Source organism: Amblyomma maculatum, chromosome 3 (assembly GCF_055883805.1).
Source record: "Amblyomma maculatum isolate TAMU_Amacu chromosome 3, ASM5588380v1, whole genome shotgun sequence".
NCBI lineage: Eukaryota > Metazoa > Arthropoda > Arachnida > Ixodida > Ixodidae > Amblyomma > Amblyomma maculatum.
Genome location: NC_139346.1, coordinates 132443126 through 132470616, shown reverse-complemented (window position 1 = coordinate 132470616; position 27491 = coordinate 132443126). Strand labels below are relative to the sequence as shown.

Sequence of the window (27491 nt, the reverse complement as noted above, 5' to 3'; positions counted from 1 at the left end):
CGAGCCGATAAAAAAGCAAGCCATTTTCAGTGCATGCTTAACACCTCGTGTGGTCACAGGCCCTGAATTCTGGTGGTATAAACTATAACGCATATTCGACCTCCCTTTGCCTCAAACACCTGTTGGGGCAAGCTTTATCAAATATAGCTGGCATGTATAGTGGACACCAGTGTGTGGTTGTGGTTGCTAACTTTGTACTGCGTGGAAACAGTCTCTGGCTCAGTAGTTAAGGTACTGGATGCTTGCCTTCTTACTTGGGTAGCTAGGTTTATGATGTAGTTAGTGAGTGTAAAGCTGGAATACACAAGGGACTTGAGCAATAGATTGGTTATTATGAAGTAGGCTAGGCACACCTTCAAGCATGTTTCTGTGAGGTCTTACCATATCGCCTTTTGTTGCTTTTGTGTTGCAGGTACTGCCCGTCCATAGAGTCCAAAGTCCTTCGCTTCAAGGGCCGCATTCACCAGGTGTGGCTGGAGCCAGAAGGCAAGAATCAAGCTTTGCGTGCACTCTCGGGATGTACAGTCTTTGTCAAAAGTATACGGCCCAGAGGTTCGCAGCAATACTGGAATATGAATGTAAGCTAGAGGAGAATGAGGGTGAGATTTGTCATCTACGAGATTTGAACGCGACAGTTGCTTTACGAGCCTCGTTACAGGGCTTAGAACGAAAGTCCTCGGGCCGTATACTTTTGACAAAGACTGTACTTGCATGAGGCAGGGTCAGAACAGCATGAGCACTCTTAGGTACATTTAATCTCAATTCCCCTTTTAAAGCATCTAGCCTTACTAAAGTTTTCCTACTTCTCATTATTATTTTTTTTTTTTTTCTAGTCAACGCCTAGTGATCAGATGTGCCATTCCACAGAGCAACAGGCATTGCGTGCCTTTCGGCCTTTTGAAAGGGTGAAGGGGATGTGTGACTGGTTCAAGGAGCGAGAACGGCACAGGAGATAAACAAACAGAATGAAAGACAAAAGAGGCGGTCCGCACTAGGGAAAGGAGAGTGAACTGTACATACACAAAAACAGGCGATGCGGTGGCGCGGCCGCCGCCGGGTGTCGTCTAGCTTCGGCGCAGGGGTTTCCAATGGGTCGGCCGCCACCGAGTATCGTCTAGCTCCGGCGCAGTGGTTCCCTATGGGTTTCGGGTTAATGCTGGTGTTTCCAGGGTTCACGCACGTACACAGGCCCGGTCCAACATTCAGATAGCGAGGAGTCTGGCATAAACTAAGGCATTCCTCACAACAGAATAATTCATTCTGCAGGAAGATCACACTTGCCAGTCAGTGGCATTGATGTGCGCCTTTTCGCGTCTTACACAATAATTAATTTTGCCCCTCACCCCTTCCTCCCTCCCACTGCCCAGCTGCACCCCCCTGAGCTCTGCAACCCCGCACCCCCCTCACGACAACACTGGACCCGCTGCTTGCATGCTTGCAGTGTAGATATTGCGTGTCTTGGCAGCAGGATTTTATTTCGACTTTTTTTTTTTTCCATTGCTTATACTTAAAGGCTTGCCCTGCACTCGTCTGACACCCCGTCGATTGTGTCTACCTTTTGTCGAAGTTCCGACAGGGACTCTTGGAAAAAGTGGCTGTGCATGGTTCCAGTACTATTTCTCTCTCTGCAGGTAGGGACACCCACGTGGTCTACCCAAATGGAATCTCGTGCACCTTGCCTGCTGATGTACAGCAGAAGCTAGTTCGATGCATGCCTGGCTGCCACAAAGTGGAAATGATCAGGCCAGGTGAGACGTGCAGCCACCGAAATTTCACTCACAGCTGCTTACATTCATGGTTATTGGCCTCCACAAAGTGCAAACACCCCATCTTGAACCCACCTTCATAAAAAGAAGAAAAATGAAGTAGAAGCAAATATTTGATAGTGACAGCCATGTGAGCATGGTTGTGTCACAAGCATACTAATTTTCTTGACAGGCAGTCTGCTTTTTAGGAACCATTGGCATGCTATATCTTAGCAAATTTTGTAACCAAGACTTATGATGATCGCACGTGTTCAGAACTAATACCCACCCATGTAACGTAAAACTACTTGCTTCCTAAGTACTAAACCATGTTAGTATAGCTTTTTATGGAGCTTGTTCGAGTAGGCCCAAACATTGTTGCATTCTACAAGAATCCAGTGGGTGCAGGGGATATTTGTGTAAAAAAGCCACTTTCAAAGCACTTTAAAAATACAACTGAAACTGACCTTTTCAATGATCTATGCAACTTGTGATTTGAATATTTGAAGCTAAAGTTAGCAATGAAAAGTTAGATAATTTATATTTGCTAATTAGAAAACCAGTAAAATTATAACCTCTTGACTCTTTCATTACCAGGAGAAAAATGGCCGTTTTCATATGTTTTCGACAAACGTTTTCATTGCATATTTTATGAGTGATAAAAATAGGTAAAATATATACCAATGATGGAATTAGAATGCACATTTGAAAAACTGAAAAGCATTTCTTTTAGCGCAAATACTCAGTGCAAAAACTGAAGAAAAAAAAATTAGGGAAACACAGACCTAGTTGGATGGGAATAAAAAATTTCAGTTGACAAGATAATAACTCGAAAAAAATTAGAAAAAAATAAATTTTAGAACGTACAAAATGTTCTAAATTTTCTTGAAACTTGCCAGGAAAATCCTAATGTCGATGACACAGATTCGTTTTGAGGTAGAAATTTTTTCCTCATGCTACTTGAAACAAGCTACTAATTTGAACATTTGATTTGAAAGAAATTTCTCACCGAGGACAAAAAATTAAAAGCACAACATTTTTTTACTGAAGTAAATTTTAATAACAGTAATTTAAACCGTTCTCTGTTTCAACTGAGATTGCTTTCGAGAATGCCAGAAAAAAAATGCAGAAAAAGAAAAAAAGGATAGCCACCATAACTCTCCTGCCCGGTCGTCTAGCCTCCGCAAGCCAAATTCCCCTTCCTCCTCCGCGTTTATAAACGCGGGAGGTAGAGCGTGTTGTGGAGAACGTCACACGCGTATGTCATGGTGCCGCCTCGTGCATGTAGAGGGAAGACTATAGGAACAGCGCAGCACACGGAATGGACTCAGAGCAGGATGGTTGTGATGGTGATACTCGGCGTGCAAGGAAACAAAACGGTCGAGGGAAAAGAGCGCAGCGAGCGGCCGACTCAATTAGTGGTTTACTCTCATTCTTCACCCGTCAGTCAGCAAGACGGGCCAATAGATGTCATTGTGACCTTGACGTCAGCCTCGTGGCTTGACAGGCCAGCGCAGAGAACTGGGAAGCTAGTTTCCGAAAGAGAGGATGAGAAAGTTTTGATTTCTATTTTTGCTTCTTAGTGGCGCGCGTATCGCTGTAGCATTTTGCAGTGACTATCTCCGGTACCTGATCGAAGCATTCGGCTCCTTTGCTCAAAAGGTCATACCCTAGATAGCAGTCCTTTAAAAGTACTTGATTATTTTAACCCTTGAAAGTCCTTGAAAAATCATGTTCTATAGATGGGAATCGTGATTTGCGCTAAAAGAAGCTCACAAAGCTCGTGCAAGATAGAAAATTTTTTATTTTATTTTCACATATATTTCCACTCGACGTTTAAAAAGAAATTCTTGGAATTTTCACAAGTTTGACAGATGTGCGTTATTGATTGGCCACATTGAGGTGTTGTGTTCGCCCATTCCAAAGAGTGCAGTCATATTGCCATCACCATCACCGACTGCTCAGCCATCGTTTATTGGCCTCGAGGTCGAGCAGAGTCGCCACCTAGCGTCAAAGTGGCAAACCCTACCCAGTGTGGATACATATTCGCGTCGCGTGCCAACCTGTAGAAATTTACGTGCGCGCGTGCGGCGTGCACAAGAGTGCTTTTTGTTTGTTTCGTAGTTCCTGTGCGCTTTTGCTTACTTATCTGCCTCTTGCAAAAGAATTGTTCCACGCTCCATAAAAAGAAAAAAAATACTTGTCCATATCGAGTATGTCACACTGGAAAGGACATATCACCAGTCGCGGTCTTCGGCGCTTGAGATCCTTTGATAAGTACTGTCTCAAACGAAGCACTGCTGTTGTTAGGCGCCGTATCAAAGCAATACAGGTGGCTGCCGTCAGTACAACTTAATGCAAACCCTCAAAAATCATATATTCCCGTTTCTGTTTGGAATACCGCAACTGCTGAAACATGCGACCGCAGACTGCTGCATAGCAAGATTCAGTTTGAACAAGCCACTCTGTGCCTTCGGCATCCACGATAGAGTTGATTGAGTAATTTATTTATTTATTTTTATTTTATTATTATTTTTATTTTTTATTTTGCTCTTAAACCTCTGTTGTGGTGTCTCAGTGGTAGGGCGCTCGACTGCTGATTTCGAGAACGGGAGGTTCGATCCCGGCCGTTTCGAAAGACGCTCCTCGGCTGTAGAATTTGACTGCACGGTAAACAATCCCACGTGGTCAGCGACACTAAGGCCCGCCCCTACATCATCCGTCATATAACCGATGTCGCACGTTAAACCCATATATGCATTTCATTTCTTCTTTTTTTTTTTTTTTTTTTTTTTTTTTTTTTTTTTTTTTTTTTCTGTTGAAAGGTTCTGCTCATTCGTAACAGTGGTAATGAGCATATATTGCTTTAGAGAAATGCTCGAACGTTTGAGAAACAAATTTTCACAGCACCTGTTGCTCTAAATATTACATAATACACATGAACCAATGTACAGTGGTAGCCCATCAGAATCATTAGAACCCCTTTTCATCTGTGCTGTCTTTCGATCAAACTAGTTGTTTCTGAAAAGGGGAGTAAAATAGCTTCATGCGGGCTTAAATATCGGTGTTTATTTCGGGAATAAATACATATTTGTAGTCTCATGATAAGATGAACTCCATTTCTTTCACGATAGTTTTATATCTGGCACCTGTTTTGGAACTAAATGACAGAACTGCCCCTAGTCACTGCTCTACAATAATTACAATGATAAAGAAATCATCCTTCAAAATTTCTTGCCAGAACATGACAGTGGCCGCAACTTTTACGATGTCTTCGCAGCTACTGATTCATAGCTTGCATTTTAAAGTTAATGAAAATTAATTGCTGATAGTCCTAAATTTTGTCAAGTGTGTAAAAGTTTTTTCACATGGTGAAATTAATTGCCATTGAAGAAATAATAATTACACTACTAACTTATCATTTATAAGCATCACACACATCAGAAATTCCTTATACTTCCCTGGGTTTCAGGTAATCATTTAGAGTCATTTCACAGTGCAACACCAGATTATCTACCACAAGAAGCATCCGCCTTGTGAGCTCAGCAAACTCAGTTCACTCACTGCTCTACACGTGAGCAGTCAGCTTTCTTGTGCGGCGAGGTTTCCCGTGCAATTTCGGCGTAATCTCATTTTTGGGAAATACTTGTGCCTGGTTGTACAGCCAGAATTGATAAGAGTGGCGCGATGATTCCAAATGCACCACTATTACATTGCTCCTGTTAAATGATTCCAAAGTTTTGTAGTGCACTGCTACTAAGGTCCACAGCACCTATCTTTGCCTGAAGCCTGACCTTGAAGCCTTAGCCTCAGACTGAAAGCGAAATGAAATGCAATGTGCTTGCGCACACGCTTAGCTAAATCTTAGCTTAGTTAAATGCTTAGATAAAATGGTAGCAAAATTTCTTTCATGGTGCTACCTAGCTGCAGCACCGTGTATATGTGTTGTCTCAGAACATATTCACAAATGGAATGAGGTCTGTGCACTCTCTAGCATTGTACGCTAGAGAATGGACCCTGGTATTCGTTTCTTGCAGGGTATGGTGTCGAATACGACTACATTGACCCACGGCAGATCAAGCCTACACTGGAGACCAAGATAGTCCCTGGCCTCTTCTTGGCTGGTCAAATCAATGGCACAACTGGCTATGAAGAGGCTGCTGCCCAGGTGAGCCATAAAAGGCTTCTCTGGTAGTTTTAATCCACAACGGAAAGTTGCTGTACATCAAAAGTGGGCCCTGTAGTACTACTTGAACGGACAATGTATGTCGTGAAAGGGCTATTTGATCCAGTGGCAACTGCTGTTCCATGGTTCTTGAAAAGCATGCACATGTAATAGCATGTAATGCGAGTGAAGTGCATGACATGCTATCAAACATTTTCGAGACAATTTTGTAACCTGCTGACAGAGTGCTACACAAGGCTGCATGCAGGCACAGGAGGCACTAACCTTCATAAGACATTGCCCTCTGTACATCAGAGGCTACTCAACTTTTGTTTCTCTGACCACATGCACTACCACATCTGCGATTACTTCATGAAAAGCATGTTATCAGTGAATGTGAAATTCTGTGTGAAACTGTTCAAATCTGCCACAGGAGGCACAATTCATCAAGTTTACAGCAATGCTGCAGTGATTATTCACAGTGTTTCCAGTAGCATGCAAGGTTAAATAGTGGCAGAACAACACTGTTTCCAGTAATGTTCTGTCACTATTTAACCTTACATGCTACTCAAAACACTGTGAAAGAACAAGAGATCAAGGTGGCCTTTAACAAGCTCGGCCTCGAGCCGTATTGCACCTTGTACATGAGGGTCATCAGAAAGCAAGCCTTAACATTGCTGCCGTTGCTGACAGTTGTACTAAAGAATTCCGGCAATCCTTGTGCATGATTTGAACATGCCCTGGCGAGTTTGTGTGAGGTTTACACCCTGGCTGCTCACCAAAAGATGGAAGGAACACCACATTGAAGTCAGCCATGAACTCCGTCGTGCATGCCAGTGATGGCCCATCTTTCATGTCGAGGATCACTGCTGTTAAGGAACTTTGGATTTATGGGTAAAGTCCTGGGACGAAGCAACGGTCCTCACTGGCAACTTCCACGACCAAAAAAGAAAAGGAAGATTCGCAGCTCAGCCAAGTGCTTGCTCATTGTTTTATTTATTTTTCTTTTTATTTATTTATTATTATTATTATTATTATTATTATTATTATTATTATTATTATTATTATTATTATTATTATTATTATCATTTTTTTTTTGACATTCAGAGCAGTGTACAAGAATACTTCCGTCGGGGCCAGAGCTGCCAGTAGCAAGTTCTGGTGCCAGATTTTAAGCGTTTTTAAAGGTTTAAAAGTGACCTGATCTGTCGCACGTGAAAAACCAGATTCTCTATAGACAAGCGTCAGCCCTTGACGTCAGTGGAGATGCGACGGCGCTGGCGACAACAGTGACTTTCGTGGTGTAGGCAAAAGCCCGAACAGTCTGCATTGGATGCACGGCGCTTGCTACGTTTTCGGGCATAATTCCCGATATTTTCGCAAGCTGTGGTGCGGTTGATTGCGCCACGAGGCACAAAAAACAAAATGGCACTTGTTTTAACATGTTTCTTGCGGTCGTATAAAGATGAGAGCGAAGGGCAGCTGCGTTGAGCACGACAAGTAGACTTCGGTGATGGATTACCTTCGCGGCTAACGTGCGTTGCACTTCTGCACTGCAACTAGATGAGTTCATTTGCAACCCTCAATAAACGCCTGCAACTCGTGCCCGTTTTGTATATTATCAAGTCATAAGAAATTTAGACGGGATATTCCACGTGCGTATGATCCCGCAGAGAAGCTGTACTAGTTCCATTCACCTGCAGTATTTCTCGTGCATATATTCACACAGAAAAAGACACAAATGCTGCTGCGAAGGTAACTGCAATTACATTGAGTGGTCACTCCAGCGCGATATTGCAGATATAATAGGCCCGCAGACTTAATTGTAAAGTAGCTTTTCTTTGTTTTTACTTTCACGATTTTCGAGTGACTCTTCATCACCGGTCCTATAGTAAAATCGTTACGATCCGGCAGTCCCGCAGCGTTATTTCTCATAGTCTTAAATTTTCTCGTAGTATATATATGGTACATGGAATTTAATGTCGCAAAGTGGAATTGGCTATGAGTGTAAAGTAAGCATAATAGATGACGTGCATTCGAATAAAAAATTTCCAAGTATATTCAAGAACATCAGCAGATCGCACAAATTTTGCTGCAAGCGATCTTGCAGAATGTTAATTGGCATCTGCACTCATGCGTCTCTCCTAGAGAGCAAAGAGAAAATAATGAGAGTATTAATTCTCACAGGCCTTCATGTATATATTAACCTGTGAAGGATCTTGGCTACGTATGTAAGATGAGACAGACATCAAACGTCTTTTTTATCGAGCAGGCGAAAACAAGTTAATTGGCAGCGCAATATGCGAACATATTACAATTACTAAAAGATTGAGTTCTTATTAAATATGAAATTTATGACTTAAGTTGGTGTTACAGTGAGCTAGAAATGTAATTTCTAGTTCACTATGTATATAGTTGCCGACAATATTGTTTCTTAAGTGAAAGTGCTTGAAGCAGCTAGAAAGGCCCGCAGTCAAAAGAGTCGGCATTTGAAAACACACTTCCAGTCATTCACATTGTCGTCCTCCTTGCATGCGCTAGGAATAGGCCCGGAAGTTGAGCAATGTTCACTTTTAGTCTTTCTTGTACATAGCGCTTTCTCATTTTAATTTAACTTAATCACTCACTGCAGTCGCCTACGCCTAGCTGTGCGTTGTTGAGGCTATGGATAAGGAAGCCAGTGCAGCATTTTTTGCCAGGTAATTCCAGCAGTAATCGGCTGATAAAGTGCTGAACTAATCTTCAGGCATAAACCAAACTATTTCTACGCAGAAGCGAAGCTTACGCTTCAGAATATTCGCACGCGCGAACTCATTTCGAAGGCAGCGTCGCTTGGTGCAGTGTAGGCACACTGCGCTTTTGCCTGCACCCCATGTCGCTGCCGATTGCAACTCCACCTTTGTTTACAAACACGAGGCTTGTCTATAACGACAGTGCACTGTGTCACTGAGGTCTCTTCACACATGAATTCATCAGTCTAAACAGAGTTATCTCCAAGAGAGGAATTAGCTGGACCTATTAGTGTCTCTTTCCTGTCCTGTTTTTTGCACTGTTAATTTTGTGTCATAACGTCATCTCATTTCTGCACCTACCCTACTGGCCAGATCTAGCTGCTACAACCTTCTTCCTCTTCCCAAAGATACTGCTCAAAGATCATTGTTTTAATACCACTGCGGAGATCTGGCATCAGTTAGGGAAAATGTTTGACGCACTTCAAAAAGAAGACTTTGAGAACACATTACAGTAGTGACAGGAGCGCTGGGAGTACTGCATTGCTTTGCAAGTGGATTGTTTTGAAGGGGATAGTTTGTAAACGTAGATAAGTGATATACACTCGCTTGTTACAGAGTTAGCTTGAAACATTTTGATACTACCTCCTATCACTGCTGCCTGATGTCACATGCTATACTTCATACAGTGCTGGAATCTCATCTTTCATGTGGTCACTTCCGCTTGCATAGATTCAGATTCGTCCATTTTGTGTGTTGTGATAACTTTTATGGCAGATTCCCCAAGAACACACGCACAGCAAGTGGGCTGTGAAACTACACAGCATCACTTATCAGACATAGCTGAGGCCTTTAACTTTCTGCGGTGGAAAATGTTATTTTCGATGAACTGGGAACATAGAGTCTGCAGAATTTCACAGGAGAGATCAAACAATGCTCCAGAAAGCACTTCACATTATATTCAGGATATGAGAATAGCGTGAATTTTGAAGCGAAAGCTTCATTGTGCCATGTATCAGCCAAGGTCAACCTGTCTGGCCCCAAGACCTTCAATAAACTGCTGTAACCTTGGTCTGATTAAGCTTTGGTGCCCATCATTCTGTGGTGTCCAACCAAGTATACTGCACCTACCTTTCCCCAGAACTTAACTTAAAGAAAAACATTTTTTTTTATATCGGATTGAGAAGCTGGAGTGTTTTCCTAATTCAAGCCATCAAACGATGCATAACCATGCTTAACACAGCTTTTGCTCGTATCACTAGGCTCACCTTGGAGTGCAGTAGTTAGGGCACTCGGCTACTGAGCCTAAAGATGCGGGATTGAATCCCAGCTGCAGCGGCTGCTTTTCGGTGGGAAGCAAGGCGCCCATGTGCTGTGCGATTTCAGTGCACTTTAAGGAACCCCATGTGGTCGAAATTTCCGAAGCCCTTCACTACAGCATCTCTCATAGCCTGGGCCGCTTTGGGAGATTAAACTCCATAAAATACCAAACTGTATCACTAGATTCAAGCCAAGCTTAACCCCCCATTTTTTAAATTTTTTCAAGCTTTTTGGAGTAGCTAAAGTGACCTTCTCCACCAAGCTTAAAAGCCACTAAGAGAAGTCAGCTTTTTAATAACATTGGGCAAAGTGCACGGCATGCAAGTGCAAAGAAGGGGGTTGTGGATGCGAGGAGAAGGCAGTGTGTGTTGTTGGAAAGGAAAAACACTAAAAGGATTTGGTGGAGCAATGAAAGCAAAGAAGGGTGAAAAGGTGCAAGATGGGGCATCTCGACAATATCAAGGTATCAGGCATGCCTCTGGCATGAAAGGCTTGGCTGTGCTTGAATGTGGTATACAGTGCTAAAGCATCTCCTCTTGAATGATGTCAGTGTAGTCATTGCTTTCATGTCTTGATGTGCTGTTGACTATAGTGGGCCTGAACGGTTTGCGATTGCATTATAATTGCATTAGTATTTATTTTGAAATCATCCCGAGTTGCCAAGCTCCAACTTTGCTTTGCATTCATTCAGATAAGGTGAGGCATTCATATTTCCATCCTACTGTTATTCCTACTGATTTCCGGGGCTGCTTTCAGGAAAGAAAATGGTTACAAAATTTTTCTGACCTGTTTGATGTATAATTACATAAATGTTTAGTGATAAGAACGTTGCCATATTTATTCATCATGGGGCCAGAGTCCCTGCATTGTAATGGAGCATTAAGCATGAATCTGAGTTGCCCCCTCCTCCCCCTCCCTTTTTTTTTTACTATATGTGGAACATCAGTGATTGTGTATTTTTAAGGCCACTGACATTTTCTTCCTGGCTTGATTTCAGGTTTTAAAATGCATTACTGTTACTGATGTCAGAATTCCCATATGTAGACACGGTTTAAAATACTGTTAAAACTGGTTGCTAAACTAATAAATCATGTTTCATTGATGGAAATTGGTTGGGGTCATTTTTCAGTTCCTTCATGTGCAGTACTGCTGTTTTTTCATTTGTCTTAACTGTGTAGCACCTCTTTTGTGGTAGCTGCATGGGATTAGCTTTGGCAGAGTGTGTTGAGCTTAATGGTTGTTGTTCGTATTTATACTGTTGCATTGATTGGCTCTTATAGAACGCCTATGCGGCACCTAAGTACATAATGCTAAGAGCTTCGTGTGACGTAAACTTTGTTTTTACCAAAATGCATGTAGGGAACTTCATCAGTCTCCCACACTGACAGTGCTGTACACATTGGGAGCATTTTGTATGCTTTTCTAGCATTGAACTAACTAGCATGGCTAGCTATTGCCTTGGGAGGATCTTCATGTCATTGTGACCTAGGCAGTAGGGTCAGGGGGTCTAAATTTACCTATGCATTCATTTTATAAACAGCTGCCATCACTTTCTTTTTAAGCACTGAAAGTGTTCATTGTGCAGTTTCCTGCTATGCATTTAGGTCTCAAATTGAAGGAATTCGTGGAATAAAATTCACACACACAAAAAAAAAGCAAAAGAAACACGCATCACTGCTGTAATGTCACACAGAAGTTTTGCACATTCGCTTTTTGCAAGTCCACTGCTTTCTAGCACATTAATCACCATGCCGATACTGTCCTTGTCTCTGCAACTACAGGGCATTGTGGCCGGTGTGAATGCAGCCTGCAAGGTGTTGGGTCGAGATCCGCTGATTGTCACACGCCAAGAAGGCTACATTGGGGTGCTCATCGATGACCTAACCACGCATGGCACCCAGGAACCCTATCGCATGTTCACCAGCAGGGCAGAGTACAGGCTCAGCCTCAGACCAGACAATGCTGACATACGGCTCACAGAAAAGGGTATGGCAATTGGTCAAAGGCTTCATATAAGCAAACTCATTTTTTTTCCTATATTCCCATGCTGCATTTTGCAGTACATGGATAGTGTACTCTGTATATTATCGTGCTTTACTGTACACTTCTTGCTCTTGTACTACAGTGTAGCATTAGCTGTCTATGAACGCAGTTCATATCTGGCATCAGTTTCATGCACCTAGGGGGTCAGCCATTGAAACTATATAGAGATGTCTCCTTCTTCCTCTTCTTCTGCCTTGATATTTGGCACATACCCATGAAGGGGGATTGAGGCTTACCTCTACGCTATTTCTTTTTTTTTTATCTAACTGATGCTACCCAATGGCACTGTGATGGATTGAAGTATGCCCAAGATACTGCCTGTAATTATGATTTATAGCTGAAGGTATATACTGGTTTACTCTTCAGCTACAAAAGTTGGGTGATATTCTTCGTTGTGAGTGCAAAATTTTTACAAATGATTCATTGCTGCAGAAACGGAGATGCTAGCAGGTGTGTTTCGGTGGCTGTAGCTGCAGAGGCCTTTTTTTTATTCCAAGAATGGCTCCTAGACTAGCATGAACATACCAAGAACTGGTGTTTCTTGGTTTCAACTGATTCTGTATTCTTTTTGCTGACAGATGTTTATCGGTGTTTTTCGTTTAGAACTGGAAAGTGCATGACCTAGTTGTGAGCTACTACGTCATCTGAAAGACTATGTGACATAGGTATAAAGCCCCTCCTTAACAAAGCCGTATGAACATGTCTGCATGGTATAGTAGTGTGTCAGGATCTAAGGGTCCCAGAACATTTGGTGCCCAACTCAGCCATGTCATGTGATCTCATGGCATTACAGAACCCTGCTGACCAGTCATCGTCCTGTCATGTCACTTACCAACTACCACCAGCCAGAGGCGTGCTCTCGATTTTTCACTCGCAATGCCAACAACTCTGACGGTGACGTTGGGTTTTCTGGAAAACGGGGCTTTCAATGCTATCCCGTTACACCTTTCAAATAGGAAGTCATGGAGCACAGAAAAAAAAAAAATAAGCATCAAAGAACGCAACTACTGGGAGGACCACATTGTTCTCATACTTTCTGGCCCACATTGTGCAAAGCACATAAAACCTCAGTGGTGTCTCAGATTTCAGTTATTCTGGCTTATCATAGCAGTGGCCATAGATGGTCCATGAGGCACGAGATTTTCAAAATATGTGCTCGAGCTACACAGATTTTAACTTTTTCTTCACTCTGTGTTCGAAGCATGAAAAGCATTTCACAATAATTGCTGTTACGACAGTGGTTTCCTAAATTGTAATCTGCTGCAAGTTTATAATTATGAAGTTAGTTTTTATCAGAATTATTGGTTATTGCAAAATAAAGGAATATCCCAAAATGTACCTAGCAGCCACCAAGTGATGCTCTTTTCTGTTTTATCCTTGCAAAGCATGGACGTTCATGCGTAGTCATGAGTGAGTCATTGAGCGAATGAATTGTATTTAGACAAGTTTGAATATTCAACTGTCACAGCAAATTGCATACTTGCAGTAGGGTGGCTAGATGAGTAGGTGTTGAATGAGTAGGTGCGCTGACCAGCAATGTAGAAAGCGTATTTTCCATGTGCCTCCACTTCATGACGACAAAACTGGCGCTGCTGTTCTCAACAACAAAGCACTCGACGACAAATCATCTGCTACTTGTTGCATTTACGTCGCGTGTTTGTCTATCCTCAATTTTGTTTAATATCTTTGTTTTTCAAAGGCGCAGTCACATTAAATAGCATTTCAAACTACTTTTACGGTCTGGCATTTAAACAATAAGCAGACAACACAACAATCACATTTTTTGCCATCTGTTTGCCATCGGTCATAGTTTCCTAACCAGGTGCTGTGTTTTTTGTGAGGAGTGATCGGAATGAAGACATAAAAAAGAAGCTTATTTCGCACCATTCTGCAAATCGGGCTATACGCAGTGGTGCAGTGGTAAGGCGCCCCGGTTCCCAACTGCGGCGGCTGCGTTTCAGTGAAGGCGAAACGAAGAGATGTCCATGTCCTGTGCAATGTAAGCGCATGTTTCCCCAGGTGGTCGAAATTATTCCGTAGTCCTCCACTATGGCTCCTCTTGTAAATGTAAAGACATGCTAAAGCCATGTCTTTACATTCCAGCTGAACCTAAGTGTATCCAAGGTTTAACTACAAGCTAAACCATAGCTAATTTTTTGTTTTGCGGTTTGAATTGTAACATGCACTCGACAAATAAAAATTGTTTCCATAGTGCTTAGGACGTTTATTTGTTAGATTGCAACATTTTGATCTTGCTATTTCAATCACTCACAACACCTTTTGTAAATTCCGCTCATGCTTTCAAAAAGGTCGCCGCTGGTATGGTGGTGTGAGAGAGTTGAAGATTTTTTTCCCTTGGGGCCAAATACTATGAAACAGTAGTCAGATTCAGTTTCTCAAACTGATCTGAAAGATTTGATCAATTTCTCACCGTATGTATTATTTCTAATGAAGTTCCACTTTTAAAATCCATTGTTTGCAAAGACAGTAGAAGACTATCATGTGGAAAACTATCAGAAAATTATTAACATTTGGCTGGGTTACAGAAATTACAAGGAATGCATTGTTGGAAGTACTTCTCAAAATAGGGCAACATTAAGTATTTTACAGTGCATTGAATTTCATTGTTGATAAGACTGGTTAATAAGCAGTCTAAATTAAAGTGCACAAAAAGTTTGGAAGTAACAATTACAGGATCTGGACCTAATACTATTGAATTATATAAGAGGAGACTGTTTTTTTCTTGTTTTTAGTTTCATCTGTATTGCGCAAAATTTTTTTAGCATATTCAAAAGAATTTTATTATGGCTCGTATTAGATTTGTCTGTTTCATCTCAAAAGCATTGATTTGTACTGTTTTTTTTATCTTAAATATTGTGAAAAGCTTTTAATGTTAACAAAATGGGGTGGAAGACTGGTTCAACATTTGGTGTATTTTTACAAGCATACTATATACGAAAAATTGCTTAGAATTATATTTTTTTTTTTTTTGCAAAACACAAATTTTTAGTTTTAAATTTGTTTTGAATTGGTGCAGTGTCAGATGACATGTCTAAAGCAAGAAGATAATTTTATGCAAGGAATTTAAAAATAATACATTTGAAAATCACCTGACCTGTAGTGTGATCCTTGAAGTGCAGCAAAGCAAATCACAAAGCACAAATATAGATTAAATAGTTATGAAGAAAACCACAACAAATTCATGAAACTACTTTTTTTTTTTTTAGAGTACTTCCTGGTTGTTTTTCAGCAATGAGACTTCGGTAGAGCATAAAAGAAGAGGCCTACAAGTAGATGCAGTGATTTTTATGAAACAGATTTTTCTGCTATTTTTCGCGATTTAAGATCTATGACGCCCATTATCATTTTTCAGCATGTTCCAATAAACATTAATGGTTTAACTGCTATAGATGCTTAGATGTCATTTTCATAAACTTGGAAATAGGCAAGACTTTGTGTTTGATAAAATGTCGAAAAATGAAGTGGTGATTGAGGTACAGCTGGTGGTTATAAATTGGAATTGCAATTAATGCTGCATCTAGCAAGTGAAAAGCTTCATAGGTAGGCAGGGTATGGAGCTACAATTTTCAAGAATATTTCCATAAATATCTTCAAAAAATTATTATTTTTTTGCAATTATCATTTTTAAAGAATTCTTTATTAACAGTTGATTTTATGAAAGACTCTATATTCAGGATCTTGATACCATTATTTTTAGTCATTAGTTGTTCTTTATACGTTCAGCTAAGATTAGGTAGTCTTCCAAACTTCTTATTGAAGTCTTCCTAACAACGCATATCATATTGCAGGGAGACATTGTTGGTGTCTCTGGAAAAGAATATTGTGCACCTGTGCTCCTTGTAACTACAGGACCTTTTCTCTACCACTCGCAGGATACAAGGTGGGTTGTGTTTCTGAGGAGGAGCATGGGAGAGCATCCGGCATGAAAAAAGCCCTCACGGATGCACAGCGCATTCTCAGTGAAGAAATTAAGCCCGCAAACCACTGGAGAGCCTTGCTAAGACTGCCGGAAACAAGAAGCCCATTACACAAGAGGTACAAGAGGTTCATTCTATAGCCTCTCCTTAACCATGTCCAGGGGCTGTGAAATAGGTGCATGTCAAGGGCACTTTTGTTCTCTCTTTCTGTATGTCAAGCTTTTCTTCTTTCAGCATTGCTGCTATGATTGAAGGTAAGGGTTGAGCCCAGGGTAGGTTTTAGAGCTCCCATGTGAGTCATGTGAGTCACAGTAACTCAGCGGGTGTAGGATTTGGCTTCTGGATGCAAGGCCACTCGATTGGATGCCTTATCGTCTCCACTACTTTAAAGAAACCGATACTGGACCAAAGCATGTTACTGTGAGATCTATGGTGGCTGGACTTGAAATATGTTGTGGTATTATTATTATTATTATTATTATTATTATTATTATTATTATTATTATTATTATTATTATTATTATTATTATTATTATTATTATTATTATTATTATTATTATTATTATTATTATTATTATTATTATTATTATTATTATTATTATTATTATTATTATTATTATTATTATTATTATTATTATTATTATTATTATTATTATTATTATTATTATTATTATTATTATTATTATTATTATTATTATTATTATTATTATTATTATTATTATTATTATTATTATTATTATTATTATTATTATTATTATTATTATTATTATTATTATTATTATTATTATTATTATTATTATTATTATTATTATTATTATTATTATTATTATTATTATTATTATTATTATTATTATTATTATTATTATTATTATTATTATTATTATTATTATTATTATTATTATTATTATTATTATTATTATTATTATTATTATTATTATTATTATTATTATTATTATTATTATTATTATTATTATTATTATTATTATTATTATTATTATTATTATTATTATTATTATTATTATTATTATTATTATTATTATTATTATTATTATTATTATTATTATTATTATTATTATTATTATTATTATTATTATTATTATTATTATTATTATTATTATTATTATTATTAGTTCCCCTCCAGGTGCAGCACCTACATTAGTACACTATAAAATGTTGCCTATTCAAGGCGCAATTTCCACAGATGTTGATGTAGGTTAAGCACTGACATTGGAACAAGCTTGTTAGAAAAGTTTCGAGTCAAGCATGCAAAATGAATGCAATGCAGGAATCAATTTTGTTTAATGAATGTTTTCACATTCTGTGGTAGTTATGTCATGGCTGTGATGAGTGGTTATCTTTCCTGGCTTTTGTTTTGCACCTAATACGTGTTGATTTCTCTACACAACGTACTGTGACAGTGATAAGTCAAGTATAATTGAGACCTCGAAAATAGTGCGAAGTCATGATAAGGATATATATGAGGTTGCAGCAGTAGCACAGTTAAAGGGACACTAAAGACACCCAAATATGCTATCAAAATGTGATAATCAGCATTTCGGGACATTGTCGCTGCATATACGGCAGCAAAAAATCTAATTATTGCTGAGGTATTGCGATAAAAAGTTGAGGATTTTTTTTTCCCTCCGATCGAATTCAAACTGGTTTTCTCCTACTGCGTAGTGGGGTAGGATGACGTGCACTATGACGCAAGAGGGGACTTCGTGATTGCTGCTGCGCGGGGAGTGGAGAATACTTTGCAGGTGCATGCAGAGTCATGGTCTTCATTCAATCAGCACTGAGGGTAGGCGCATCTGCTGCTTCGAGCTCGAATTTCAGGTGCTGCAGGTTCGCAACGAAACTATCCAAGCACGCACAAAGTGCCTGAGCTGGAACATAACCGAAACTGAAGTGGGTGCCTGTATCGCCGCCAAGTATATTTTTATATTTGTCTTGCAACATTTACGTCGTCTTTTCGCCGATGGTTATGTTGCATAAAAACATATTGTCATATTCGAGACAAAACCTACTGCCGCATTCAAACGGGTAATGTAAGAAGTGCAAGATGCCGGGCTAGTTGGTACTGCATAATGAAATAAAACAGCGCAACAAACGGGACGAAACACGCGCTGTTTTATTTCATTATAGGGTAATGTAATTCGCATTTGTCAGCCTCCGGGATCCCTTGCACGTCACATGATTTGTAGTTGCGAGTCTCGGCCGTTTGGGCTGTGGTGGCGATACCTGTATTCCTGTTCTCTTTAGTACCTTATACCAGCTGTATTTTCAGTAAGAGTGCCTTTTTTTTTAATCGTGAACTGGTATTTTTTCGATGTGAGCCCACTTCATTTTTCTCTTTAATGTCCCTTTAATGAATGAGGAAGGTTGAGTCTTTTTGTGCGCAATCCTGGCATCTTTCTTTTAAAATCTTTTTCTGTTTCTTTTAAAATGTGAAAAGCCGAATAAACCCACCTGAAGGGATTATTGCAAAAATTGAGGTCGGTGATATCCAAGAAAAAGGTCTTTGTATTTTAGATTTGGCATTGAAAATTGCATAAAACAAGGTGTAGTGACACCATTAAGTGAACTTTTGCCCTTGCTGATCTATTCTTAAGCCATGATTTACCCCACCATATCAGTGCATCTGGGTAAAATACAGGTTATATATTGTTAAGTGCATAGTATATTTCCTTTTAAAAGCATGTCATTTTTTATGATAGTTCATGCTCTTTTCAAGTGCACCATTGAAAAACAGTGCTTTCCTCACATCACTGATAAGGTGCTTTGAGCATTTGTTAAAAATTGTACCATAACGCTTTGCATTTCGTGGTTGAAGGGGTGACCACCATGTGCTTAAATATAAGTGTGCGACCCATTTGTCCCACGAGCTCCAAAAGCCAGCAGACAGACAATGGTACGCCTGTGCACCATATTTTTGTATGCCAAATACTATGCAGCTGTCAAGCTAGGGCACTGCACGGGCCACATTTCGAGGCCTGAGCCTGGCTCGAGCCCATAGACCAAAGCCCAAGCCCGGCCAATGCCCGTTACTGCAAGTCCGAACCCGTTAAATTAGCATTCTTCATAGTCCGGCTCAACCCATAAAGTTTGCTGTGCAACCCAGCCCGGGCCCGTGCTCATAGTAACACTCGAGATAAATTGCTCACTGTTAGCAAGTAAACTCCTCCTACTACGCAAATAAGACTGGAATCGGAAGAAATTTGTTTTTTGTTTTTTTTTAACAGAAAAAGAACTGGAGGTATGTCATACGGTCGGCTTTTTGAATAATCTCATAGCTGCTAAATTGTAACATAGAGGAAAGCAGAAGCTCCAAGAGACAAATGAAAAGATTCGTATTGACGCATAATAAACTACCTTGCATTTCCTGGGTCTTTTTAACCAGTCATATTTTACGTCCCATGGTGTGTAAATATTAAAGCTTCCTTGCAGTCGATGGGATGGCATTATTAATGAACACGTTTTTGTGAGCTAAATTCACAGCTGAACTGGCCACCTTTAATAGAGACGAAAACCAAAAGGGTAAACGTTCAAAATCGACTCAAGCTATGAGGTGCACGGCAGTGGAGGGCTTCGAATTATTTCGACCACGTAGAGCTCTATAACGTCCAATTACACTGCACAGTACACGGGTACTGTGATCTCCGCCTCTACTGAAATGCGGCCACCGCTGTCTGGATCAAACTCGGGTACCCCGGCTGTCACAACGCAGCCAGAGTGCATCATGGAGAAAGCAGAGGGAGGAAAATAGCACATGCCGGCCAAATGAGGAAGGAAAAGCAATGCGGGCTAGACCCACGAAAGGTGCTGCGGGGACGCAAGGAGAAGGGGCGCTTTAGCTTCAGAGGGTACTGTAGCTTGTCCCACAAATGGCGTCGCGCTTCCCGGAAAGACGAGGTTTCGGCTGTCCAGGGGTGCCGAGGCTCAGGTTTTAGGTTTCTCAGCCGATGAGGCTGAGAAGCATGTGGTTGTCTTTCGAAGACGCTCTGCGCACAAGGCGACTAAAGAAATGGCCAGCACCGTGCATATCTGTATGTATTCTGTATGTTTTGACGTAGCTGGCCAGGGCGGCAAGCAGCTTCGCTTGTGTGTGATGTTGTGTTTTGTTTTTCTTTTCTATATGAAGTGTTTAATTTGGGAGAAAGTGGCGGGAAAATTGTTGATTGCTTGTGGTGTTGCGAGGAGGTTGTCAATGGCTGAACAGTAAGTTGTTGCGGGAATTGCTTGAGATTGGGATGCGGGAGTGAGAGAGCGGGGCTTTTACTGGACGGCAGCCGTGCGGGCCAGTCGTGTGTGACCGGTGGTGGCCCGGGGCCGTAGGTAGGAGACAACATGGATGAAGTAGAGAGGAAGTTTGTGACGGTGGCTGATAGTAGGCGCAGCGCCGTGTAATCTGAATGTAATGAAAAGTGCATTAGTTCTGCTTGTTTTGTTTTGATTTAATAAATGTTTAGTTAGCATTGGACGGAGGTCACTAATTTGATAGACGAAATGCACTCAACTCTGCAGCTGTCAGTCGCAAAGTAAGTCCCCCAGGGTCCGGCACAAGGCCCGCCTCTCGCACCCGTCACCATCAACCGAGAGGGAAGCCCTTCCGCTCACTTAACAGTCAGTCGAGGTGGAGGGCGTTCGTTGTTGTATGCATTTAACCCTGGCTCTGTAGCAGATTGCCTTAATCGCTGAGCCACCACAGTGAGGTAATAGTTAAATAACTAAATCAGTAAACTTCACTTTTTTTTACTACACACCATGGCTTTGTTTCATTTGCGTCGCTGCTGCAACACCGAAGTGCACTTCACTCTGCTGTAGTGAATCAAAAGTTGCAGATCAGCTCTCTATAGGCACATGCTCAAGCCTGACCCGGGCCCGCAACTTTAAGCCTCAGCCTGGCCTGGACCCGCAACTTCAAGCCCAGCCCAGGCCCAGTGAAACAACTCATGTCCCAGCCCTACCCAATCCTGTACAGTGCTGTATACCAAACAAGTCGTTCAGAGTGTTTTGACACTAGTCTTTCACTGCATGATTTATGTCCCAAAGTGCAGGCTTACAGTGGAACTTGGACCATTTCGGCAGGAATATGAATCTGAAAATATTGTTCGGCTATCTAGCCTTTTCCATCGGTCAGCTACCTCATAATACTTATTGAAGCAGTTTTAAATTCTATTCAAGTTTTCTTAATACATGAGAATACTGGGATACGAACATAATTATATACCACATTTAAGGTTGTTTAGAGAAGTTATTGGTACCAATGTTTAACGCTTTTTTCCACAAAATCCATGGCCAAAATAACTTAAAATTGATGTCATTCAGTCTTTAAAGGGACAGAACACTGGAATTTAGGTCTTTTTTTTTGCCTAAGTGGAAAGATTGATGTCTAAAATGTTCGATTCCATAACGGTTTTGTTAGAAACGCTGTAGAAAAGTTTTACCGGGAATTTTTCGATCAATGCGTGTGCCCGTTTTTATGTAGTCCGATGCTGGAAACCATGAGCAGCGACCGCGATGACGACTGGTGGTCGACAAAAAAGACGTACCGAAAACAAATATAACTTTTACTCGCTAGACATTAATCAGACATTTTTTGCGTAGAGTAACGTCCTTTTCAGTTTCACACTCAATGCTGCTACGGCACAATAACGCACAACCTTTTTTAGTGGGCACTGTCATTGCTTCATTCACGAAATTGCAAACACTGTGGTGTCATCTAGTGGCAAAACCTGAAAGCATACCTCTCGCGGTGCGAAAGCAGGGGTGGTTTTTATTTAAGGACGCACTGGAGAGAGCGCAAAATATAATAAATTTTGGCAAGCACTCCTAGAAGAAAAGAGATCAATGTGCAGTTACGAAAATCAGCGATATTTTGCTGACATGTAGTCATGTGGGTGGCTACACTGAAAGTACTAGCGTTTCTCCGCTAGATAGGGCCTCGGTTGTTTTTATGCGATTTTCAGTGGCAAATTAAAATTGTAAAGCCTCTTTTCTTTGATATTGTAGTGCTCGATCTGTAATGTATGAGGCAAGTTCTTTTCATCTCCACCATAATCTCATGACATATTTTGGCCAGTGTTCTGTCCCTTTAAAGCCAGTTTGATTTCCACGGTAACATTTATGCATATGAGATATGCATGCAGCTTATGACATGTATATGCAGAGTTAAACTGAATTGTCAATGAGGCATACACCACCGTTCTATGGCAGCTTTAGACGGTGCACTATACTCTGCTGAAATTGTCTGATTGCTATCAAACAGCTGGTACTAATTAGTTAGTAATTTTTGAGGTTCACCTTTCCCAACGTGAAATCACTGTCACACACTCCGATCGTGGTTCTCGGCACTGGGCACTGAGATGCATCAAAATGAGTGCCTCCAATGATAAAAAGATTCTGATTGAAAGTCTTCTACAGCATTCCTAACAAAACCTTTGCGGAGTCGACACGTTGGACGCTACCTTTCTTGCTGTGATGGGAAATAATTGGGTCCTTGAAATGCGGTGGTCCATCCATTTCAAGGAATCTCGGAGTAAAAGTATTTACTATGGATGCTATGAAAGCGCTACTTGGGTTTGCATAATTACTGAAAACTATGTTTAAAATAACAATTTTTGCGGGCCTTTTATTTTTTTTTCTACAAAAAACAGAGAAGTCTGAGAGGTTCAACTAGGCTAATAGGTAGATGACGTTATTGTAGAATGGGCAGCTTTAGGCATGTTATTGATCCATTACGAAGCATTATGTTTGTTCTTCAAGGGGATCTAATTTATTTCAGGATAATAGTAACACTTAATTTTTTCTCTGCGCTTTTTTTTTTCTCATGGTTGTGTGGAGACAGTGCCTTGGAAATGCTGTCTCTTCCTGACGTCAGCGTAGACAGCATCGTGGACCTGTTCCTGCTGCAGCTAGGGGATGCCACACGTAGCCCAGATTTCAGGAAGAGGCTCAAAATAGAAGGTACTGGAAATATTGCATGGGCCCACTTTTCAATGAGGACCACATTTTTTTTTTTTTTTTTTGTCACATTGCCCAGGGCAAAAAAGTTGCTGCCAATCCTAGTGTTTGATCAGAAGAGATCACGAAAAATAATTGGGGCTGAAAGGCCCCCGAATGGGAATAAATAGAGCTTAGTTCAGCTATCAACAAGAGAGCCTTTAATCTTCTATAAGTAATTTGGTTAGTTGTTAGAACCACAGAGAAAGAATGTGTAAGAGACCCCTGCAGCTCAACAGATTCTACAGCAGTTAGTGAAAGCAACTGGCCTATACTTGCTGTTTCAGTTTCAACGAGGCAAATTTCGGATTTCCTGTGCATTACCCATGTTCGGCTTTGGCCGGAAGCTGTCATAATGTCTCGTTTAATCCCTTGTGTGAATTTCATTGTACTGCAGTTACCTTTATGTTAGTTGGAGCAGAAAATGTATGTCCAGTACAGGCAAGTATGGATTCATAAACCACCAAGGATCATAATTGATGCCCTTTTCATGTGTTTAGAGCAAGTGGTCTTTTGGCATTCAGTATTTGGTGGAAGGAATGGAGTATCAAGGAAATAGTTTATTTCATGGCAAGATAAAGAATCGACACAGAGAGGCTAGTCACAATCTGAAAACAGTGTGGCACAAAAAGTCTCGACGCAGAATATTTACTGCATCTGCAGAATTATGGTGCCACACTTACACAAGAGTACTGCATGTAATGAGCTTCCCTCAAGGTAAGTAATATACCATAACACAGTTGTCAGTGCAATGATTGGTCCCAAAGTTCCTTGAATGCTCTAAACTTTAGCATGAAACTGCTGACACAATGAGCGCATGTAGTATTCGTTCAGGTTTTCTCGCTTCGTTACTTTCGTAGACAAACCATCTGCATGGGTGGATGGATGGATGGATGGACGGACGTATTGATGCATCTCACCTGTTGTTAGCACATGAAGAGACATCATCTGTGCAGCACAGCAACGCCTATGCAACTGATACTAACAGTGCTTTCCAGATGAGTGGTGATTTGGCTATAGCTTCGATAGGCTTTTCAGTGGCAGAGAGAGAAAAAAAAACATGAAAATTTTTAGGTAATCACATTAGCAAGATAAGATAAATATTCATCAAAACAATTTGATATACTTGAATATAACAGTTTTATTGTTTTGTTTTTTTACTCTTTTATTGTCTGGCAGTTGGTGGGAATACTAGATGCTATGGGTGATTCCTCTGCCCGAGGTAGACGCAAGACACACACACACAACGGGCCGTGGAAGAAACATCTTAATCTCACTGTCCATCCATGCAGATGCGTGGGGTCAGGGGTTGTCGTTGGGAGAGCAGCCAGGCAGCGGCCAGCAGGAGATCCAAGAGTGAAGAGGGCGGAAGCGCCGGCGTGCCTTGTTTTATGGTGTTCAAGTGGGGACCGATCGGGGACCAGTTATCCCTGAACGAGCGTGGAGAGGGAAGGAGTAAAGAGGCGGCACATCAGTAGCCGCGGGAAAAGCGCTCCCTTCAAATGTGGCTGGCACAGTCCCCAACAATGCTTGCTAGTCATGACATGCTTCCTTAGGCCACTTTAAGTAATGTGTTCTCTCCTGATGTCCTTTTTTTTTGTGTGTGTGTGTGTTAAATGTTAAAGCTAAAAAAAGTGTGCATGCATGCGTGTGCCCATAAATTTTATATAGGCCTCTTGCTTGCTGCTGCCATTATTTTGCGGAAACATATATTTTATGTAAGACACTACAAAAAATGTTCACTACAGCAAAAAGTGGGCCCTTTTTGCTGCCTCTTTTGTGACACTTTGAGCATTATCTCCTGGCAACATATGCCGAGGCTGTAGTTGTGATCTTAGATTCTTTGCTTTAGCTACTTGCGGTGAAGCTAATCGTAAAATGCCTCTGTGTGAGCTTGTATTACAGGCTCGGATAAAGAAAAACGAAAAGGATGCTGTCAGGTTAAAATGCTCACTGAACGTTTATTGTTACAAACAGCATTTTTTATCGCATGTGCACTGCAGTATCATCTTGCTCGTGCCAAAAAACACCAATTTCCCCTGCGATCACTTTTGCGTATGAACAGCAGCAAAAATGTTGGTGAGAAAACTTGGTGTAGTTCTCGTAATCACAAAACATCTGTCACATCCATTCCTTGAGCTAGGTTTGGCAGAGCTTTTACCTTGTTCTTCTTGTTGATGTTCACTCTGCTGGCACTGTGGTTGACTTTGTTTCCACTCCATTTAAGCCAAACTGTCACTCCGCTTGTCTCTCATTGGTTGTATCCCACAGCAACCATTACAGTTTTTTTTATACTTGCTTACTTTGTACTTCCAGCTACATATGCTTACCATGTAGCTTTGCAACAGCAGGAAATCCTTGAACTTGAGGAAGGAGAAGCACTGCAACTTCCATCTGACATCGACTACAACGAGTGAGTTGAGCAGTGTTGTACGCCGGGCATCACCCAGGCCGCATCAAGTATTTCGTGCTAATGCCTGTGGCACTTCATACTTTGTATATAGATATAGTACTTACACTCCAATTAAATTTTGTGTTGTGCATCTAAACAAAAAGGTAGTGACAGGTTTTGCAGGCAGCCATAATAAATTGCACGTTTTTATCATATATAAATGCAAAATATCTTTGTACATAAATGGCATACAAATTTAAATATCATGTAGAACCTTAGTTATGGGTGATATTTGTCTTTATCATGACATGATGTAAAGTTTCACTATGGGGTGTTTTTGCATATGCTTATGTGTAGCCAGTTCAGTTCAGTTCAGTTGTTCAGTCGTGTCAGACTCTTCGTGACCCTATGGACCATGTCACGCCACGCTTTCCGGTCTCTCACTATCTTCCTAACATCACATAACTTCATCTGAAGCACCTCGAGGATTTTCGTGCTAATGCCTGTGGCACTTCATACTTTGTATATAGATATAGTACTTACACTCCAATTAAATTTTGTGTTGTGCATCTAAACAAAAAGGTAGTGACAGGTTTTGCAGGTAGCCATAATAAATTGCACGTTTTTATCATATATAGATGCAAAATATCTTTGTACATAAATGGCATACAAATTTAAATATCATGTAGAACCTTAGTTATGGGTGATATTTGTCTTTATCATGACATGATGTAAAGTTTCACTATGGGGTGTTTTTGCATATGCTTATGTGTAGCCAGTTCAGTTCAGTTCAGTTCAGTCGTGTCCGACTCTTCGTGACCCTATGGACCATGTCACGCCACGCTTTCCGGTCTCTCACTATCTTCCTAACATCACATAACTTCATCTGAAGCACCTCGAGGATGCCATCTAACCACCGCGTTCGCTGCCTACACCTTCTCCGGTGACCCTCAACCTTTCCCAACATCAAATCTTTCTCCAGCGACTCCTCTCTTCTCATCAGATGACCAAAGTAGCTGAGCTTTAACTTTAGAATTTGACCCTCCAATGAGCAGTCAGGGTTTATGGCCGACAATATAGTAGACTGATTTGATCTTCTGGCAGTCCAAGGAACTCTCAAGAGTCTTCGCCAGCACCACAATTCAAACACGTTCAACAATAGCATGTCAAATATATGTGTGCATGTTACACGGGGTTTATGTTTGCCATAAAAATGTTCATTTTATGTCAACAGCCCCTCTCTAAACCTATCCAACGAGGTTAGATCAAAACTGGAAGTGGCAAGACCAACAACGGTGAGCTCCGAAAAATTTTGCTGCAAGTTGTTTGCAAAATGCCCATTACCAGCACTGTGTGAACATAAAGAAGACGTACAAAATGTTCCAAAATATGCCCTTGCAAGTTTTCTTCTTATTTTTTTTTATAAGTTTCTTTCCTTTTTCTCTCAACCAGGAATATACCTCAGTTTATTTAATGTAATTCTTGTGCATGAAATTGGTTGTGAGCTTTCTAGCCAATAATTACAATGCCTGGAAGCACTTTGCAGGCCTGCAAGCATTTTGAGCTTATTATTTGCCAAATGGCATTCACTGTTGTCTACCTTCCTCGTCCCTAAACAGGTGGGGGCAGCAAGCAGGATACCTGGTGTGACACCAGTAGCAGTGCTGACCCTGCTGCTGCTTGCAAAGCAGAAAAATGCGAGCTCACCTGCTGCTCTAAACACTGCATAGAGAAGCGTCACTGTATAGGAAAATAATAAAAATATTTATTTAGCAAGTTCAATTATATGACTTGGTGTATATCAGCGTCTATGCATATAGTCTACTTTTCACTTGTTCATGCTTGCACTCTTTCTCACTTCTCCCTTATACATATGCACCTGCCGTGATAGCTTAATATAATTAGACCATTTCCCCCAGAAAGTCAGGGACTCAACTAAGGAACCGTTGTGAGAACCGCATCGTCAAGTAATTTTTAATTCTGCATCCATGGCGACACTTGTTTTTTAAATAAGTAGAATATTTTGCATGCGTTGTTATTCCATCACATCAATATAAATGTTTTATTACCATTCCTCATCGTCGTGCTGTGTTTGGCTGTACGTCTTTTTCATACTGACTTAGTCGGTGACTGCAATTTTTTTCACTCTAGGGACTT

At 40.7% G+C, this 27491-nt stretch overlaps 1 protein-coding gene across 1 annotated transcript in view; it reads left to right on the top strand.

Moving 5' to 3' along the window:
- LOC146196062 (5-taurinomethyluridine-[tRNA] synthase subunit MTO1, mitochondrial) overlaps positions 1 to 27116 on the top strand; it is a 39918-nt gene extending 12802 nt beyond the window's left edge. Inside the window, exons 9-17 of the mRNA XM_084598074.1 lie at positions 413 to 486; positions 1632 to 1748; positions 5783 to 5913; positions 11741 to 11945; positions 15896 to 16058; positions 22788 to 22906; positions 25259 to 25355; positions 26569 to 26629; positions 26954 to 27116. Of these exons, the coding sequence (XP_084454200.1) occupies positions 413 to 486; positions 1632 to 1748; positions 5783 to 5913; positions 11741 to 11945; positions 15896 to 16058; positions 22788 to 22906; positions 25259 to 25355; positions 26569 to 26629; positions 26954 to 27064 (1078 nt within the window). The 3' untranslated portion in view covers positions 27065 to 27116. The remainder of the gene's footprint in view (positions 1 to 412; positions 487 to 1631; positions 1749 to 5782; positions 5914 to 11740; positions 11946 to 15895; positions 16059 to 22787; positions 22907 to 25258; positions 25356 to 26568; positions 26630 to 26953) is intronic.
- The last annotated feature ends 375 nt before the right edge of the window (positions 27117 to 27491 follow it).